The following is an 18346-nucleotide window of genomic DNA, read 5'->3' on the forward strand; positions in this document are numbered from 1 at the left end:
TTGAAATGAGTTTAACTTTTTTAGGTTGAGATAGGTTTAATTTTTTAAGTTAAAATGTATGAATTAAGTTGAGATGAGTTTAACTTTTTGTATGGGGAGTTAAAAAAGTAGTGGGTTCCATTAATGATTAGTTTGAGATGAGTTGAGTTTGATTCAACAACCAAACAAAACGAAAGTTTGTATTTAAAGTTGACACCTCAGTGCGCCCAAGGCGCCTGGCCAGATCTTGCGACCTAAGTGAGATCTAGGTCACCACCTAGGTCACACTGGCATCAAAAGGTCCGAAGTATCATATTTAATGGATTGTTAACAATAAGTTCATACTAGGACCGAAACGATCAAAGTTGAAAGTATAGATAGATACATCATCTACATTAGGCTAATGATGTATGACGTATGATGTATGGCTTGGCCGGGAAGGATTAGTCGGATCGACTAGTCAAACATTCAAAGGGTGACTAAAACTTCAAATTATAGTTGGAGTCTAAGCCTCATTTATATTCACCACTTCTCTCAACTCATCTCATCTAATCATTATAATTTTTCTAAATTTTTATACAAAATAAAATAAACAATTCAACTTTTTTGAATTTCAAAATAAAAATAGTATTAAAATAATATATTTTAATAATATGTTATTTAATTTTTAATTTTAATTTCAACTCATTTCGTCTACGAAAACAAAACGAAAGGGTAAAAGTTAGGACTGGATATTCTGAAGCATATCACTTCCCTACATACTACATAGCACTAGCAAGTTTTTTTTTCAAAGTTGAGGGAGGACCCATTGATTATGGCATCTCTCTCCTTATGAGAAGGTGGATTTCTGGTCTGTGTGGGACAGGGTTCCTCTATGTATTATCATTATCTTTAAAAAAAGCAACAACGCGGAAAGAGAGAGTGAAAGACCCTTCGGCATTTTCTATTTTGTTTGGTATCAGACGATCAATGTGCCCTAAATTATTCATTGTTTTTGTCAAATTTAGCGGTCTATTCATTGTTTGTTTTCTGAGGTAGATTAAGCTTTCTACAATGACCTCATCAAGATGATGATACAAAAATTGAAAATGGGAAATGTTCAAAAGGGTGATTATCGGACCTAATATATCTTTTCTAGGTCCACTCATCCTTTTGGGAAGATATAATATTTTATTTGAAGTGGGAAAAACAGTGACATATAACATATATTAGCCAATGAGGGTAAGGTTATAAATGGCCTTTGTTGATGATCTTATTGGTCTCTTCTCACTACTTGAAATACTAAAAATCGTAATATTATTTATGAAAAATTCTATTTGTAAGTTGACGTGCAAAACACACATTTTACACTGCTAATATGACATGATTTGATTTATAAGAAAAAATTTAAAATTTAAATATCTTACAGATCAAATACTGCCATGTTGATGGTACTGTAAATGATATATCATTCACATCGGCTTGTAAGTAGCATGACTCATTATCGATTATAAGTTATCATTTACCTCCCACTTAAAATATTTGCAGTATTTTTTTTTTTTAAATCTTCAACTTCAAATATAAATTCTCTATTTTTAATAAGTCTTTATATTTAAATTAAAGTAGGTATATATTGAATTGCATAATTTTTATTTTTCAATGGGATTATTTGACCAATTTGTTGGAGTAACCAATGCATGAATTTGTTTAGTAAATGAGACGACTAAGTTGTTTAGTAAAAGAAATGCTAACAGGCATATATAGATAGTGCATATATGGTCTCCTCAGAACTTTTGAGGTCAATATTTATTTGGCCATAATTTTCTTTTTGACTCGTTCAAGATATTGGATGGACCTTCTTGCAGGTTGCTTTTGCAGAGAAATCCTTGAACTCTTGTGCCATTTACTATCTAACTCTACATTATCATGATTTTTTAAATTTTGTTTACTTTATCCTAAAATAATAATAATAATAATAATAATAATATAATTTGAGAAACGAAACTTACAATATTATAACACGTTGGACTTTTTGTGACGGATGAAACCCGATACTAATACCCGATACTAAAGTCATGAAGTCTTGCTCTCGCTCGCACCCTTTACATGATTTTTAAGGTATGAGCTTAGTCCAACTCGGAAAAGAAAATGTAGGCATCGTTTGGAGCACAGGCTCATTTGGATTCAGAGATGAGTTGAGATGATTTTAAATGAATTGAATAAAATAATCGTAAAAATATTATTTTTTAATACTATTAACGTTTTGTAATTTGAAAAAGTTGAATTGTACGTTTATTATATTTTGTATGGAAATTTGAGAAAATTGTAATGATAAGATGAGATGAGTTTCCAATCTAAATCGGGACTTTGTTAATTGACTTCCCAAGACTGCATGCAAACATGCTGAAGTACTACTTTCCCACAAAATAAATCAAGGCTAAAAGTAGTAGTAGTTTGGGACGTAAAGCAAAATTAAAGGGGTGTAGGAGACGTTGTTGTAACAAGAACTAATAAGCATGCATTAATCATATGATCTGTTCCGGCACTCAAACAAATTCAGAACACACCAAAAGTACCTGATGATGATCTTAACCTCCTTTTAATACACCTGATCTTGGTATATAAATAGAGTCTAAGATTCATCCTCATTGCATGCTCATTATATCTCGATCTGCTGGAAAAACAATAAAAAAAAATGGCAATTCAAACCCTAATTCTAGCTACCCTTTTACTTCTTGCAATGGATCATGCACATGCAGACAACCCCTGCAAGCTCGAGCCAAACAGCTGCTCCATTAACAGCATTGGTAATCTCTCAGATCGAGATGTCACGACCATAAGCATCGAAGAGGTCCATTCTGTCAGAAAATTCATCCATTTAGTTCCGAAGCTCAAGAGTGTTAGGGTATACGCCTCTGTCAATGGCGACCTGAAGAAATGCGAGGAGGGTTTGAGTGATGGCTTAACAACCCTAGCTATAACACTCGAGGGTTTGAGGATGGCCAGTACTGACCCTACGAAGAGACATGTAACGACGGAACATTCCTTGATGGATATGGAGAATCAGATCATGAATTCCAACAACTTCTGCCACTCTGCACTGAGTGATGCAGACGATCTCATAATGCAGCTGCTTGACAAGAAGCTTGATAATCTTTCTTTGCTCATAAATAATTTGGCATCTCGTGTTCCTCCATTCAATTGATGATCAACGATCCATGCATTTATCCCAAACAATCAAAGAAATAAAGATGAAACAAGTTAATAAACTTAATTAGTTGTACCCTGATATATTATTATATGTTACACCAAGCTGATGATATATGGTATGCAAAAGTGTATCCAAAACTACGTACTAAATTCTCTCTTTATTGATCAGCTACTTAAATTTGGGTAAGTTCTTCACGATTTGCTTAATTTGACAGATCGATCAGATATAATTTTATGTAATTCTCTACCTAAATCGAATAATTCTGTTCGGATAGAGATAGATCACAAGAGCTACATTAAATACTTATTATATGAGATTTATAATATTAATTGCACTAAATCTTTTAAATGCAATATTATTAAATATTGCATTAAGTCACCTTATCATGTGTTTATCATGACTAGTACTCTCTATTTTTCTCTAAATTAGACCATTTAATTTAAGTGAAAAATTAGAGACGATGATCTCAATTTACCTTGATCCTACAATTGAAACTCTTTTGCATCTTTTGCGACGGATCTTTTGCGTCCACTCTATGGCGTACCTTTTTCATCGCAAATGATTTTTTGCAGCAATTTTTAGACTCTTTGCAGCGACTAAGGATCACCACAAGTTTTTAGACTCAACGTCTCTTATGTCAAATTGATTAGAACAAAACTCTTTTTCTTTTTTAATTGCTTTTTTCTTCTCTGAAAGATTATATATATATGTATATATATATATATATAAATACTTTTCACCTACAAATTAACTATCAATGATTTTCCCATATGTACGTACGTAAAAAACTTTAACGGTTGATCACTAACGATCGTTATAATATGATCAAAGGTATAAACTCTTGTAAACATATGAATAAAGATTTCTTATACTTTTCAAATTGAAGAGGGTACGATCGTCATTTTGTCTGTCAACGGGTATCCCATTTTTGTTGGGTCAATTGCTAATTTAATTTTTTTTAAAAACTTTATTTCGTTTATGTAATGTAAACACGAAGAAAAAAATCTATTTATTGTCTCATTTTTCATCATTCTCTTGTTATTTTATGACGTGTCATTAAATTATAGGTTCATAAATAAAATATAATAAATAGTTTCTAATCATCTAATAATACCACATCATGAGATGATGAAATGATAATAACAATTGAGATAATGAGTAGCATTACTCACGAAGCAAAGGTAGCTAATGTCATTGCATGCCCACATGAACACACAACATGCACCTTTAATTTTATAAATATATATATATATATAAATATATATATATATATATAATAATGCTAAGTACAAGTCTCTCACAGTTTTGTAAAATGAATAATTCTACTTAACATCCCACGTACCGTACCACACATCATATCTCTTTTAATTTTTTTTTTTTTCATAACAAGTATATGATGTATAGATAATAAGTAGAACAACTCAATTAGATTAATAAAAATATTAAAAAAAATTAGTTTAGTAAGAATAAAATAAATAATATATATATATAAGGTTATGTTACTCATCATTTCACAATACACACCATACATATTTTTAATTATTATTTTTTATTTATTTTATTTCTTGATGGGATTGCAATCCTCTCAGATTCTACGAGAAAGAATATGACTTGAGTTTATATTGTTTGTACTAACTCTTCTTAGGTATTATTTTTGTAATTAGGTCCACATATTGATGATACATCGGGTGTCATTTTTCTTCCTTTTGAATTCAATCATTTAAGTCAAACAAAGAAATATTTATTAGAAAATTAATATATATCTCACTGACGTAGATAGATTACATCAGATTTGGGTAGCTTAGAATTGTTAGTTTCTACTTGAATATAAGATCATAAAGTAAAATAAAATAAATATAATAATATTTATTAAATAATTAATGTTATCTGAAAAATTCACTAACGACATTTATAATTGTTTTGGAGTCCGCTTTAAACAAAACTCTAAGCCTAATAGGAACTAATCTAATTAAGAAATAGGCTGATCATGAGGGTGATAAACAAAGGACTCTAAGATTAGGAATTTCATTAGAAAATCTCTATTTATTTTTTTGTCACGACAAATGAGAAACAAACAAGCATATATATAATCCAACTCCATGCCAGAGATGAGTTGTTGTTGTTTAAAAACTCTACTAACTTGCCCCAAAAGGAGACAACTAGTTTGGTTCAATCACCACTCCGATGGTAGAAACCAGCAGAGTGAATTTATAAGCTAAATTGGGATGCAGCTACGTACTAAGAATGCAAATGGTAACATTGGCATTGGCGTGATTGCTAGGGACTTTAACGGCCAGGTTCTTGGCACTCTTAGAGCTCTTAGAAAACTGACTGAAAATTATTTCACTACAGAAGCATATGCACTATTGGTAGCAGTTGTTTTTTGTAAAGAAATTGATCTTACACAGATCATTCTAGAGGGGGATGCGTTGCATGTAGTTAATATATATGTTGAATAATGCTAATACAGATTGGAGTTTAGGGGGCTTATTGATTGAGGATGCAAGAAAAATCCTAAATTCCTTTTGCTAGTTGGTTAATGATCCACACTAATGGAGGTTCAAATATGGTTGCTCATTATGTAGCTAGAGATGCTATTAATATTCTTGATGAAGACGTGTATGTTTTGGAAGATTTTCCTTAGTCAACTGTTATCTGAGATGTTGCAAGTCTTCAATTTGCAATAAAGATCAATTTCATTTAAAAAAAATAAAAAATAAATTAGATGACCATTCATAATCACTTAGGAAAAGCTAGGATATTTGGATAGTCTTGACTGTTGGGTGGTCAAATTCTAGTCTTTTAGTTTTTATTCAAGTACTAATTAAGTTCTAACTTATTATTGAAATAAATTTTGAGCTAATTAATGAATGGTCTCTTTAATTGTTTTAAAGGAATTTGAGCTAATTGCTTACAAAATACTTAACATTTATAAGGGTTAAATATTAAAATGGTAACTATGGTTTGGCCAATTTAGATATATTAATGGTTCCAAAACTCTAATTTCTTACTTTTTATCCTTGTACTATCAATTTTGGTAGTTTGGATCCTCCTGTTACACATTTGTCAGATCCATTAATGGGTACTCCCCCTAGTGATGTTTAATTTTGTTTTTAATTTCATTTTTTGTTATTTTTCTTAATTTTTACTTATTTTTAAATGTTTTTAGTTTTGCAATTTTTTTAATTTGTTGTGACACTTAGATGGTAAGAGGGGTGCTGCATGCCCTTTCCTCCCTATGTCGGCGGTAGGTAGCCACCCTCCTCGCAACTTCCTCACATTCCATACTTTATATTTTTATATTTTTTATTATTTTTTTCTTTTATCAAATATTTATTATATAAATAATAAATTTAAAATTTAAAATAATTTAAAAAAATAAACTCAAAAAAATTTAAAAAAATATATTAAAAAATTTTAAAAATATGAAATGTGGTGGAAATTGTGTAGCAAAATTAATTTCAATGTAGCATAAATCTTCACAAATACCTTGACAATTGACATTGTTCAATGTGTTAATTCGGCACGTCTTCTTGAAAATTAGCATTTGTAAACTGCAAAGACTAAAGAAGATTGACATGAGAGAGTTTCCACAGATTAGGAATACATCAAATTCTCTGCTGCAATCATTGCGTACGTCATGCATGTTGTATGCGAAGAGGAAGTTTCTTGGCCTTGAACATACTGCCCATTACATTAAATGAGTGAACATGATAAGATTAATGTCACTCTTTTCATTAATATTGGATTGTATGAGCTGAGAACTGTTAATCAAAGTAAGGATCTTCGTACCAGACATCTTTAGGTGTGTAAGGCGCGCTTATGACTTGTAAAATAAAAAAGAGAAATGATATTTACAATCGTAGCGGCTCACTCAGGCCATGCTATTTACCACAGGATACACATGTCATTTTCTGGTGTGGGTGGGACATGAGTCTAAGTCCTTCATATAATATGCATTGATTCTCACAGAGAAGAGCAAGAACGCGAATAGAGAGATCTGCCAAAGAAACGTGTGGAGCCCTTCGTCACAGAGTCTGGATTCATCTGCATGCAATCGATTAGTAGCTTATTTCTTGTCGGTTTCAATGTGAATATCTGCAAACATCTTGTCGTTCAAACTTCACGTCCACGACGCGTTTAAGCATTGCTGTCCGCTGTTGATTAAAGCACTCTGTCCGTCTTATCTATATCGTTTAAAAAGTAAAATTTTAATTTTAAAAGTTATCTTTTAAATTAAAGTATAAATTATTTTATGTAAATATTTTAATAAGTATATTCTGACTTAAAAATTTTGTTAAAAGTAAATAGTAATGATACATATTCAACCTCTTTTACAACCTTCTATATATATAACCATATTTTAAAATGAGCATGTTTTTATAAAATAAACTTATTTTTATAAATAATTATTTTATCATAATATTCCTCATTTAAAATGTAAATATATAAAGAAACAAAAAAATTGTGCATCCATCATTTTTCATAAATTAAATGATTAAATTGATTGATTTTCTATTATATTATTAGATTTATAAGATTCGTACGTAATATTTCGTTTGTTTTGATAATTATTTTCATCTCATCTCATTTAATTATTATAATTTTTTTTAAATTTTTATATAAAATAAAATAAATAATTTAATTTTTTTAAAATTTAAAATAAAAATAATATTAAAAAAATATATTATAATAATTTTTTATTTAATTTTTTATTTTTATCTCAATTCATCTCACCTATAATAACAAATGAGTTCTTTTAGAGTCTGAATTTTTTAGATAAATCACAGCAGAAGTAGTCAAAGATGCTGCGTGATTACTTTTTGAATAATGATGGGTTTTTTGTTGTCTACACTAATTATTTTTTGTTTGTAATCTTCTGTTTGATATGGGTATATATGCCCTAAATTATTCATCGTTTTCATGAATCTTAGGTCTGTTCTTGTTTGTTTTCTGAAGTAGATAAGCATAATGCACAATAGGCGATGATTCAAAAATGGAAAATGGCCGGAAATATTCATGAAAAAGTAGATACAGATGGAACCTAATGTATTTTGCAGCTAAGTGGGACATCCGTCCGGCAAGATTAGCTCCACTCATCCTTTTGGCATGATTATATATAATATGAATAATGTTGTTATACCCCTCTATTTTATACTTCTATTTTTATCGTTTATGTATTTAATTTTTTTTTTTAATTTTTTCTTTTACTTAGAATTAAGAAAGTGACTAATAAGGTATTAACATTTTTTATATATTTTTTAAAAAATGTTTAGAAATATTAAAAAATGTATTTAATTTGCATCTCGTTTCAAATTTGATTGTTAAAATGGATGAAGTTTTTTAGGTAATTGATGTGACAAGTTTTTACATAAGTTATAAATAAATTATTTCTAGCACAAATTATAACATGCATTATGCCAATAATTAAGTATTCGTGTCAATCTGTAATTGGAGTAACATTTAGAAGATATATTTTAAAATTTAATTTTTACAAATCAAATTATGTCATGTAACGGTGGACGGTTTGTGGCATAGAAGCTTAAATAAATTTGAATCATAAATAAATTGCACTCTAATGAAGAAGCTCCTACCAAAGACTTGTTTGTTTTTCCTTTTTCGGTTCCTAGGCTGCTGATTGTTTAATCAATAACTAGGGAGATTCTTAAACATGCAAAACATGACAAGAGCCACCAATCCATCATTTAGAAAACATAAAACATAAATGCTAATATTTCAATACAAGTAGTAATGATCCACAAGTATCTCAATTCCAAAATTCAGGTGCAAACCTAGCAAACATATCCAAAGCTCATCTGTTGGTTTATGAGTAACTTCCCTTTTCCACATAGCACAGATTACAAAGAATCCCCTCAGTTCCCCTTTCTATCAATGCTGCCTGCAGGAGCCAAACCGCACAAGAGTTCCATGCATTTGGCTACTGGGAAAAAAGGGTCATCCGAGAGTCGGGTAGCGGGTAAAGAAGCCAAGGACATGGACAATCGAAAACCGATATGTGGACAATACAATCTATATAATTAGAACACACCTAGTTTTACACATAACAAAACCAATAGTTTTTTTTCCTTAGTATATAGCTATAATATACACGGGGGTATGAGTTATTTAGAGAAATCTGGTAGGTATATACTCATTTATCCTTAAAGGAAGGCGATAAAACTCATCATTTCTCACATCTCCATCCCTATTTTGGAAGGGAACCCACCACGGCAGTCCTCTGTCGTTAAATGTGTGCTTCCACTCTAGCGTGTTATCCAGCACTGTCCCGACGATTATCGCCACAGTTGGTGGCGACGAGAATATTGTGTTAATGATGTTGTTGAACTGCAACAGTTACAAAATTGACATAAAATCAGGCCAACGCATAGCATGTTAACTAGGGTGATGAATTGGGAGCATGAAGTTTTCATTTTTCTGGCTGGAATGTAATCATCTTTATGTTGTCTCACAACACGGACTACACTAAAGTCTTTCCAGCATTTTTGGAGAAACATTCAAACTATGGAGTATGAAGGACAACGACTACAGAATTTCAGATAAGCATAATTAGGCTTCAACTTAAGGTTGATTCAAACTAGAATTACCGCTCAATCTTACCAAGGCCGTTTAATTGTATGCGATTTGAGTATTAAATGCGTAAGACAGTAAACTAAACCCGGTGTGTGTACGTAAAATAGCTAGCAAAATAAAATGTTTAGCTAATTCAGCACATCTGGGGAAGGTTGAGGCAGAAAAAACTACATTAATTTATTGATTGAAATGCAAGCACTATAGGGATCTTATTATTGATAATTGTGTTACCTGCACGAATAGGAATAAATAGATTTTCTTAGATTTAAGCAGGATATAGAAGAGCAAGTAGCTTGCCTCAAGGCTCAACCCTATAGGCTCAATTCAGCTATATCTATTCCTACCTAAGAGAATGAGAGTAAGCACAAGATCTGTGTGCATGTATCGTATTTGTATTTTATGTTTCTGCAATATAGGTGCAGATTCGTTTATCAGAACTTTTGACAAACTTTTCTACATCCCATCTGAAACATTTACCTCCTATAAGATGCTGAGTCAAAATCGTATGAGATAAAAAAAGAGGATTAAATACTGCAAAAATAAGTATAAAAATACAAAAAGAAGGGGGAAAATGACATCAAAGTATATTCTACTTACCCATCCACCACCTGTTCTAACTGGTCCATTACCATTAGTCTGATTGGTGTTCATGAAAAAATACTGAGGTATAGATATTCCAAGGAACAAGGACAGACCCAAAACGTAGAGGTTTCTCAAGGAATTATTGTTTACGAACTGCATTAATGAGATCCCAACAGCAGCTGTGAAAAACAAAACGGAAGAGCAAATTTCCCTTTTAAGAAGACGTGAACAAGATTAAAACAGACCAAGTCCAATGATTGGAAAATCACTCACCAACAAAGCCAAATAAAACACAGTAGATTGCAGCAAATATTGGTAAAGGAATAGATGCAAAGAAGGCACCAAATTTCCCTGAAGATATGAAGGTAACATAATTATATATGAAATGAATAAAACCCGGGATGATAGGTTACAGGTAAAGCAATCACGGTAGAAGTAGAAAACAAACCAAATATGGAGAAGAAGATCATGAAAGCAGTTGAAATCTGCACCACTCTTCGGCTCCCTATGTGAGTCAGTCCGAGGAGGCCAACATTTTCACTGCAAATATCATCCCAACAAGTATGTAAAGCAAGTATCTACTTGTTCCTACAGTCCATGAGCAGTGATCTTCTGGCAGCCACAGGATTTAATTTAACCATCCAGTGTTATTTCACAGAATTTTTTTTTTTTTTTTTTTTATCGATATTTCACAGAAAAATTTCAAACGATATCACCTTCTTATACAACATAATCGATAGGCACAAGCACTGAATAAAAGTTATTTTACAAGGTGTCATGATCTTACAGACTTGGCTCTGCTGTAAGGATCTAGACCTGGAAATTTCAGGCAGCCATGGGTCCCTGACACCCTACAGGGCCCCAGAGGCTTCCATAGAATGGCCAAACCATTCCAGGACCCAAGAGTTTTTTTTTTTTGCCATTCCTTTGCCGGAAAGATTTTAAGTCATGAGATTAATAAAGACCGGAAACAGATTAATCATTAGAGCTTACACAGATGCTGTAGTACCAACTGCAGCACCAAAGATGCCTTCAAGCAGCAAGAAAATACCCTGCATTTGAAGATAAAGCGTTAATATGCAGCATAACTGCTAATGAAAGATCCAGATTCATTTCAGCTGCTGTTCTAGCAATGAGAGAGAGAGAGAGAGAGAGAGAGAGAGAGAGAGAGAGAGAGAGAGAGAATTTGCGTGTGTAATGCCCTAATGGAAAGTCCAAGCCACATGGCCTATATTCTAAAAAGACTAGTCAATAATACAATTGGAGTCCCATTGGAATATTATAAAGAGCAAGAACATCTCCTTTCCAAACAATGTGAGATCTGATACACCACCCTACCCTTATCCTTATCATATGGGATATTACAATCTACCCTCCTTAAATTTCCGACATCCTCGTCGGGTCAATCCATAATAGGTGACACGGCTCAAGTCCCACATTTTTTATTGGGATAGGCTTTGAAACCATTTGTAATACCCTAATGGAAAGTTCAATCCACATGGCCTATTTTTCAAAAGGATTAATCAATGATACAATTGAAACCACATTATAAAGAGTAAGAACTTCTCCTTTCCAAGCAATGTGGGATACCATACACCACCTACCCTTATACTTATCATATGGGATATTACACACACACACACACACACAGAGACAGAGACAGAGAGGGAGAGGGAGAAGCATGACAGTCTATGGCTGTACCTGCAGGCCAATACTTCGGCTGAGAACATGTGCCGGAGGGGGCGTTGCACCTGCAAGACGTGCTGCTGCAAAAAATGTTCCAGTTGACTGCCAAAAGTTTAATAAACATTTCATCAAGGAAAAGGGATGAATGAGAAATTTTCTAATGTTTAAACACTAGCTAGGCTTTTGGAAATCCTGTACAAAGTGGTAAAATGGTGATTTCTGGAATAGTGATAAAACCTCTGCAGATGTAACAAGTGCTGCCCCTATCATTGCAAAGACATGGCTCGCTCTGAATATGGGAGTACCCCACTGAAATGGGTAAGGAATTTTAACCCTATAACGGAGAAAAACCAGGTTATGCACCAGAAATTGATGATTCTACTGAAATGGTGTTGTGATCCCATATCTGGACATACCAAGGAGCAGATTGTATAAGGTACGATCGATCTGTGCGGCAACTCATCTTAGTCTGCTCTTTTACATTTTTGTAAGCACCAGCCTCAGTGAGGATAGCTGCAAAAGCCCAGACAATACCAATACAAAAAAGCAACCCAAACCTCTCAACTATGAAATGGCCCTTAGGATGAATGCGCTTTAAATACTGCACCAAAAAGCATAACAGTTAATCAGACTTGCAAAGAGAATATTAGTATGAAGGTGCTAGTTTGAGAAGGATATATAACCTGCTGGATAACAACAAGCAGAATAAGCATGGGCAGGCCAATCTCCACACAGTTGGCAAGCTGTATAGGCAATAGGACGGATATTGGTTAGAATAATTTATTTTCGATGCCACTAAGTTATTTGAATGCTCTTTAATCGAAATTACCAGTGGGAAGCCCCTCATGAACAGACCAAGGCCCACTAGACAAACCACTGGTACAAGAACAATGGGACTGAAAAACCTGGGGAAGAGAAAAGCAAAGGGGGAACAGACAGCAAATAAAAACAAGAGCCCAAAAAAATTGAGACTAATTTTCAAGCCAGAATCCTTAAGATGAAAAGAGTAATAACCAAATTTTCATATCATGATTATGTACCTTGTCAAAGTCCCCCATGCCTTACTATATCCAAGAATGATGTTGACAAAGGAAGATACAATTAGGGATCCTTGAATCGTTCTCATAGTGTGGACAAACCTCTGCAAGCATCCTAATTACAATCATCAAACAATCCTCTGCCTTGAATACTCAAAACATGTAAACGCCAGATCCACTTAAGTCGAGAATAAGGCAACACAATTTGATGGTAAACCCACCAAGCATGCACCTCAATTGTCCACAAATTTAGTAATCAGCTGGACAGAGATGCATGCAATTGCTTTATAACATCACCAAGTTAAGAATTCAGAGAACTTGCAAGGGAAATTGAAAGAAAAATCAGTAAATGATGGCCACAAATAAGCGTGTCAACATTCAAGAATTTTCAAAAGAATTCGTGATTAAACATGTTAATCAAGAGAATTAACCACATCCACAAGATCAGCAGACGATATTCCTAAACAATAAATAACCAGATAATCTATGTCATCTAAGCTCATTCAGATAACAAAAATGGTACTACCATAAAGTACAAAGAACTCCATAATGATGATGTAGCAAAGTGTCATGACTTGTATTACCAAGAGAAGAGAGAACGACTACACATGCAACAATTTATCATATGATTTTTCTCCCTATCTAGTCACATATTGCCTGAATCTTTACATACCTGATGCTCAGATGTGAAGTCCTCATCACGTAAATCATTGATAATCGTTAAAACTGGTATGACGAAAGCATAGGATGCACCCATCACTGTAGGAAGCCTTGTCCCAATAATCGTTTGAAGCAGTGTGTTCAGTCCCGACATAAAAAGTATTGTTTGAATAACACGGGATTTATCACCCTGCTTGCATAAACAGTAAATTTTGAATACTGGGATCAGAGCAAAGTCGCAGTCCATCAAATTGAGTTTTGATAACATGTTTGGGCGTGTGTATATATACGTACACATATACATATACATATATATATATATATATAGTAACTCTAGTTGAAAAAATGATATGGTGGACAAATACTTACATGGCTCCCGCCCATGAGAGGCACTAGAGTACTGGCAATCAGAACCGTAGTTCCAAGCATTACGATGTAGTGCTGAAAAGCCAGTAACGATGCTTCCACTGTAATATTTACATTGATTAAAAGTAATTAGTTTAAGATATAAAATAAATAATAAAGTGTAGCTCTTCTCATCAACTTAACCTTTCAAGACAAGTGTTGATTTCACATGAAATCAAACAGCGGTGTAAGCTCAAATCCTAATAACTCTACACTATCTAGTTTTAATTAAATATTTTACATGTTAGACCCACTAATTGTGAGGAGTCCGGCTCCACGGAAGTGTTAAGATAAAAAAATAATAATAATAAAATCTACATACTTCCATCAATTTAAACTTTTGGGATAAAATTCCAAAATAAATTTCACACGACACAATTTAAAATGAGCAAAAATTACTAACTGAAAGGCCACTCATATCTATACTTGCTATTAAACATAATACGATGAAAAGAGAACAAGAATCCAGGATTAGAAAAGAAAAATTAATAGGCAAAATTAAGAAGGGAAGAATCCACAAAGAAATAAGGTATATGAATCGAATTTGTGTGATCCTCTCACAACCCACCCTATAGATGGGGACACTACAGCCCACCCAACAAAAATAACAACAAAAGTACCAACCTTTTGATCAGAGAATCTTAACCTTACCCTTTATCTTCTTTTGCAGAGCTAAAAAGAACCAGTAATATTATATTCGATCGGAAATACTAAATCAAACCGCAAAGCGAGATCTAAGAGAAAAAGCGGAGGGAGAAGGAGAAAGAGAGACACTAACCCCATGAAGGGTTGGAGTGGATGCAGTACTGGAGCTGCCCGAGTTGCTCAGTGGGAGGCCAAGCGGGACCCCTTGCTCCTCCCAGAGGGAGAGCTGGGCGCGGTGGAGGCGCCTGTATTGGCTGTGGCTGGTGGTTATGTCCCGTTTCCACCATCTTTTTCAGTTATTTTTCTTTGTTTAACTCCTCTTCTTCTTCTTCTTCTTCTTCTTGTATTTGCGCACAAGGGTTGGTTTTATTCTTCCACAACCACAACTCGACAAGCATAAATCACCGACACAAGAAATACAATGGAAAATACCAAAAATAGATATTGGCCATTAAAGCAAGTCCAGCTGATTTCTTCAAGGAAGGGAAAGGAAAGTTAAGAAGGGAGTTTAGGTGATTTACAGATTTACTAACCTATAAAATATAAGCACTTTCAGAGGGGAGAGAGAGAGAGAAGATCAGTGGAGTTTGGGATTACGATTAAGGTTGTCGTGTACCGAGGAGAGCATAAGCACCTGGTATGGGCAGATGGCATGGGACTTCAGTCTACGAGGAAGTCGGTGTACGATACTACGATTTACCTTCGTTCTTACGTGCTTTATCCGACCAAATTAGCCTTCATTTTTCTTCAAAATAACTTCTTTGCCATCGAGGTTGCATATGCGCCTATTCCGTCTTCCGAATTTCCGAGGCTGAGTTTCCGTATTTGAATAATTAACAGAGAAATTGAATTGGTTTTAAAAAAATAAATTTAAAATAAGAAATTAAAAAAAATATTTAAAAATTTAAAAATTTAAAAAAATATGGTATATAGAAATTAGAAAAGTTGCGTAGTATTGCTCATGCAAAAAAATGATTTCAACTTTGTAGAATTCTTCATTATAATTGTAACAAAATGTGGTAAGCAAACCGACAATATACAACATCCAACACATACTGATATATGAACTAATGGAAATGAAATTTATTGAACTCACAATTAATTTAAAAACTCATTTAAGAAAGTCAAAATCAAGCCAATAAAAAATTTAGACTCGTTGAGAAACTCGTTTAAAAAACTTAGATTATATGAAAATATAGATCCATGGAATAACCTGTCTCAAGAACCTAAATTATAAGGAAGAACACTACAAAAATTGTGATTTGCCTTTGATAAGTTCAAAAGTTCATTCAAGAACAAGAGGAGATAAACTCAACTCATAATGAATAAATTCGTCAAATTTCATAAACTAATAAAAATGAGGCTACAAAGAGTATTTAAACCAAAATCTAATTAAAATCCTAGCTAAAATAAATTTCCATCTTTCAAAACTACCCTTGAGTGAATAGTAGCGCTGCTATAGTACTCGGCTACAGTAACTTACATATCTCAATCCCCTAAAAACCCTAAGTTAACATAAAATCCTTTCCCAAAATACCATTGGGTGAAATACAAGGTCTTCTCAAAAGAAACTCTAACTGAAAATTAAAACAACTCCTAAACTACCTTTAAAAACTTCTCTTGAAACCCTAATTCATAAAACATAAAATATATGTGGGCCAAACATCCTCATGCCTCATTATTTTAGACTAATTCCTATAACTAATAAAATAAATTCTTTAAATGAATTAAACAAGTTGAAACCCTTCAAATGCCCAAATCCTTCAAGTCATGTTATTGCCCTCTTCCATAACTTGTATCAAATGAATCAAAACTGGATCTTCATCCTTCAAGCCCATCTTGAATATTGCGCTCTTGCTAGACTCATCTCAAATGGATTGCACAAATCTTTGCAATGCTTCCTTAATCTTCTTGACTCTCGATCTTGTGATTTCTCCATCTAAGACTTACAAATGATCTTTAAGATTTGGTTCACCTTGATATCCATGACATACATTGGACACCTAAACACTTTAAGTTTTCACAAGACATAGAATAAAAGGCAAGCAAGCATGAATACACAACATCCAACGTCAAAACATATCAATACATAGGATTTGGAATACACAAGATAGCATATTTCGAAATTGGCATATAAGGTGCCAAATTGTAAACTATTCAAAAGATTTCGAAATCTCGACTTCCATCACAAAATGCTTGCTAATATTAACTTTAGGGTAGGGGTAGAGGAATCTCTGATAAGGGGTTAGGCGACAATGAGAGTACAGATCAAGCAGAGCTAAGTTAACGAAGGGACTTACCAAGCACACGTGAGCAGATTTGAGTTGCAAAGCAGGGTCCTCACTGGCTTCGCAAGAGCCGCAGCCTTCCCAACCACCATCACCAATGCTCTGTACGGCAATCCTCAAAGCTAGATTGAAAGTTGGTTGAAATCTATAGATGGAGGAAATTGGGGCAACAGCATTGGCGTTGGAGTTAGGTGGGAAAATTTTCTCTCAGCTTGGCCTTGATGGACTGTGAGGCATGCAAGGAAATCTTCAAAGATAGGAGATGCACTTACGAATGGATGTTACGAGGAGAACGACGGGCGTGGACAGGGATGAGTGAGGGCGTCAAATATCAACGTTTTCTCGTTTCCGCTGGAAAATCTAAAGATGTTTTCTTTTCTCTGTAAAGTAAATAATGACAGCTTGTCGTTACATGAAAAAATTTGAAATCATCTTTAAAATCTCAAAAGAATATGTTTGGATAAGAGTTACTTTTTTGTATACAGTGAGATGTTTTCATCTCACCTCTATCCAAACTGCTCCAAAAAGTTGAATAAATATCTCATCTCATCTCTATGATTGTATCTTCCAAGTCATTATCCTCAAAATGAAGGGTGTGGAAGTGCCATTTATTGTATCTTTTTTTTATAGTTTGGGTTGTGATTGTAAAACTGATAATTTGGAGGGATTATTACAAATTTGGAGGGATCACATTGTATCTTTTATGATGATTCTTCTTCTTCTTCTTCTTCTTCTTCTTACAGAGATTCCAATCTGATTCTCCCATTTAAAAACCAGGTCTTATGACATCTGATTCAAAGAACCTTGGCTTCATGCTTCCCTTTTGGCTTGAATGTGGAGGGTTTTTCCTATTAACTCAACTAGATCCTTATGCTAAACATTTTGCTGTTTAGTTGTAATAAGTATAATGATATTTTTGTTTAGAATACCTTACTCTCTTCCACTTCTCGTAACTCGTATTTAAATTTTTTTTATAAGCATAATGTTACGGGCCATGAAGTTGAATGAGTAACAGGTGGGTCAAGCGAAAATGAAGCGGAATCGTTCTTACGTGCCTTTTTCTTTTGTGCTCGAACAAAGTAAAGTGAAAGAGGGACCTGCCTCCGTCAAACCTCGGATTTGATGATATAATCTTCCGCATAACCTTTTATTAAAAAGGAACATTACATATTTAGGTTTTGGTTCTTAAATCCAGTTCATAATAATAATATTAAAAAATAATATTTTATCATTTCAATTCAATTAAATTCAATTCAACATCCAAATGTTAGTTTATTCAATAC

General features: G+C 33.4%; 1 protein-coding gene across 1 annotated transcript; it reads right to left on the bottom strand.

Annotated features, from left to right (window-relative positions):
* Positions 1-8855: 8855 nt before the first annotated feature.
* LOC109010300 (nucleobase-ascorbate transporter 3-like) lies at positions 8856-15451 on the bottom strand. Its single transcript, XM_018991082.2, has 14 exons — positions 14909-15451; positions 14095-14192; positions 13739-13915; positions 13069-13169; positions 12858-12933; positions 12712-12771; positions 12445-12629; positions 12266-12362; positions 12044-12130; positions 11336-11394; positions 10791-10882; positions 10616-10693; positions 10358-10521; positions 8856-9514 (listed from the first exon to the last, which is right to left on the bottom strand). The coding sequence occupies exons 1-14, from the start codon at positions 15060-15062 to the stop codon at positions 9296-9298; spliced, it is 1647 nt and encodes a 548-aa protein (XP_018846627.1). The 5' UTR covers positions 15063-15451; the 3' UTR covers positions 8856-9295.
* Between the last annotated feature and the right edge of the window lie 2895 nt (positions 15452-18346).

The sequence above is a fragment of the Juglans regia genome, chromosome 6 (genome assembly GCF_001411555.2).
Source record: "Juglans regia cultivar Chandler chromosome 6, Walnut 2.0, whole genome shotgun sequence".
Classification (NCBI taxonomy): domain Eukaryota; kingdom Viridiplantae; phylum Streptophyta; class Magnoliopsida; order Fagales; family Juglandaceae; genus Juglans; species Juglans regia.

Excerpts from the sequence above, each read along its gene's own strand:
- LOC109010300 (XM_018991082.2), bottom strand. The coding sequence starts at position 15,062 with ATGGTGGAAACGGGACATAACCACCAGCCACAGCCAATACAGGCGCCT. Across the intron at positions 12,131-12,265 it reads CACTTGTTACATCTGCAGAG|TCAACTGGAACATTTTTTGC; the intron begins GTTTTATCACTA and ends AACTTTTGGCAG. Across the intron at positions 11,395-12,043 it reads GCCGAAGTATTGGCCTGCAG|GGTATTTTCTTGCTGCTTGA; the intron begins GTACAGCCATAG and ends CTTCAAATGCAG.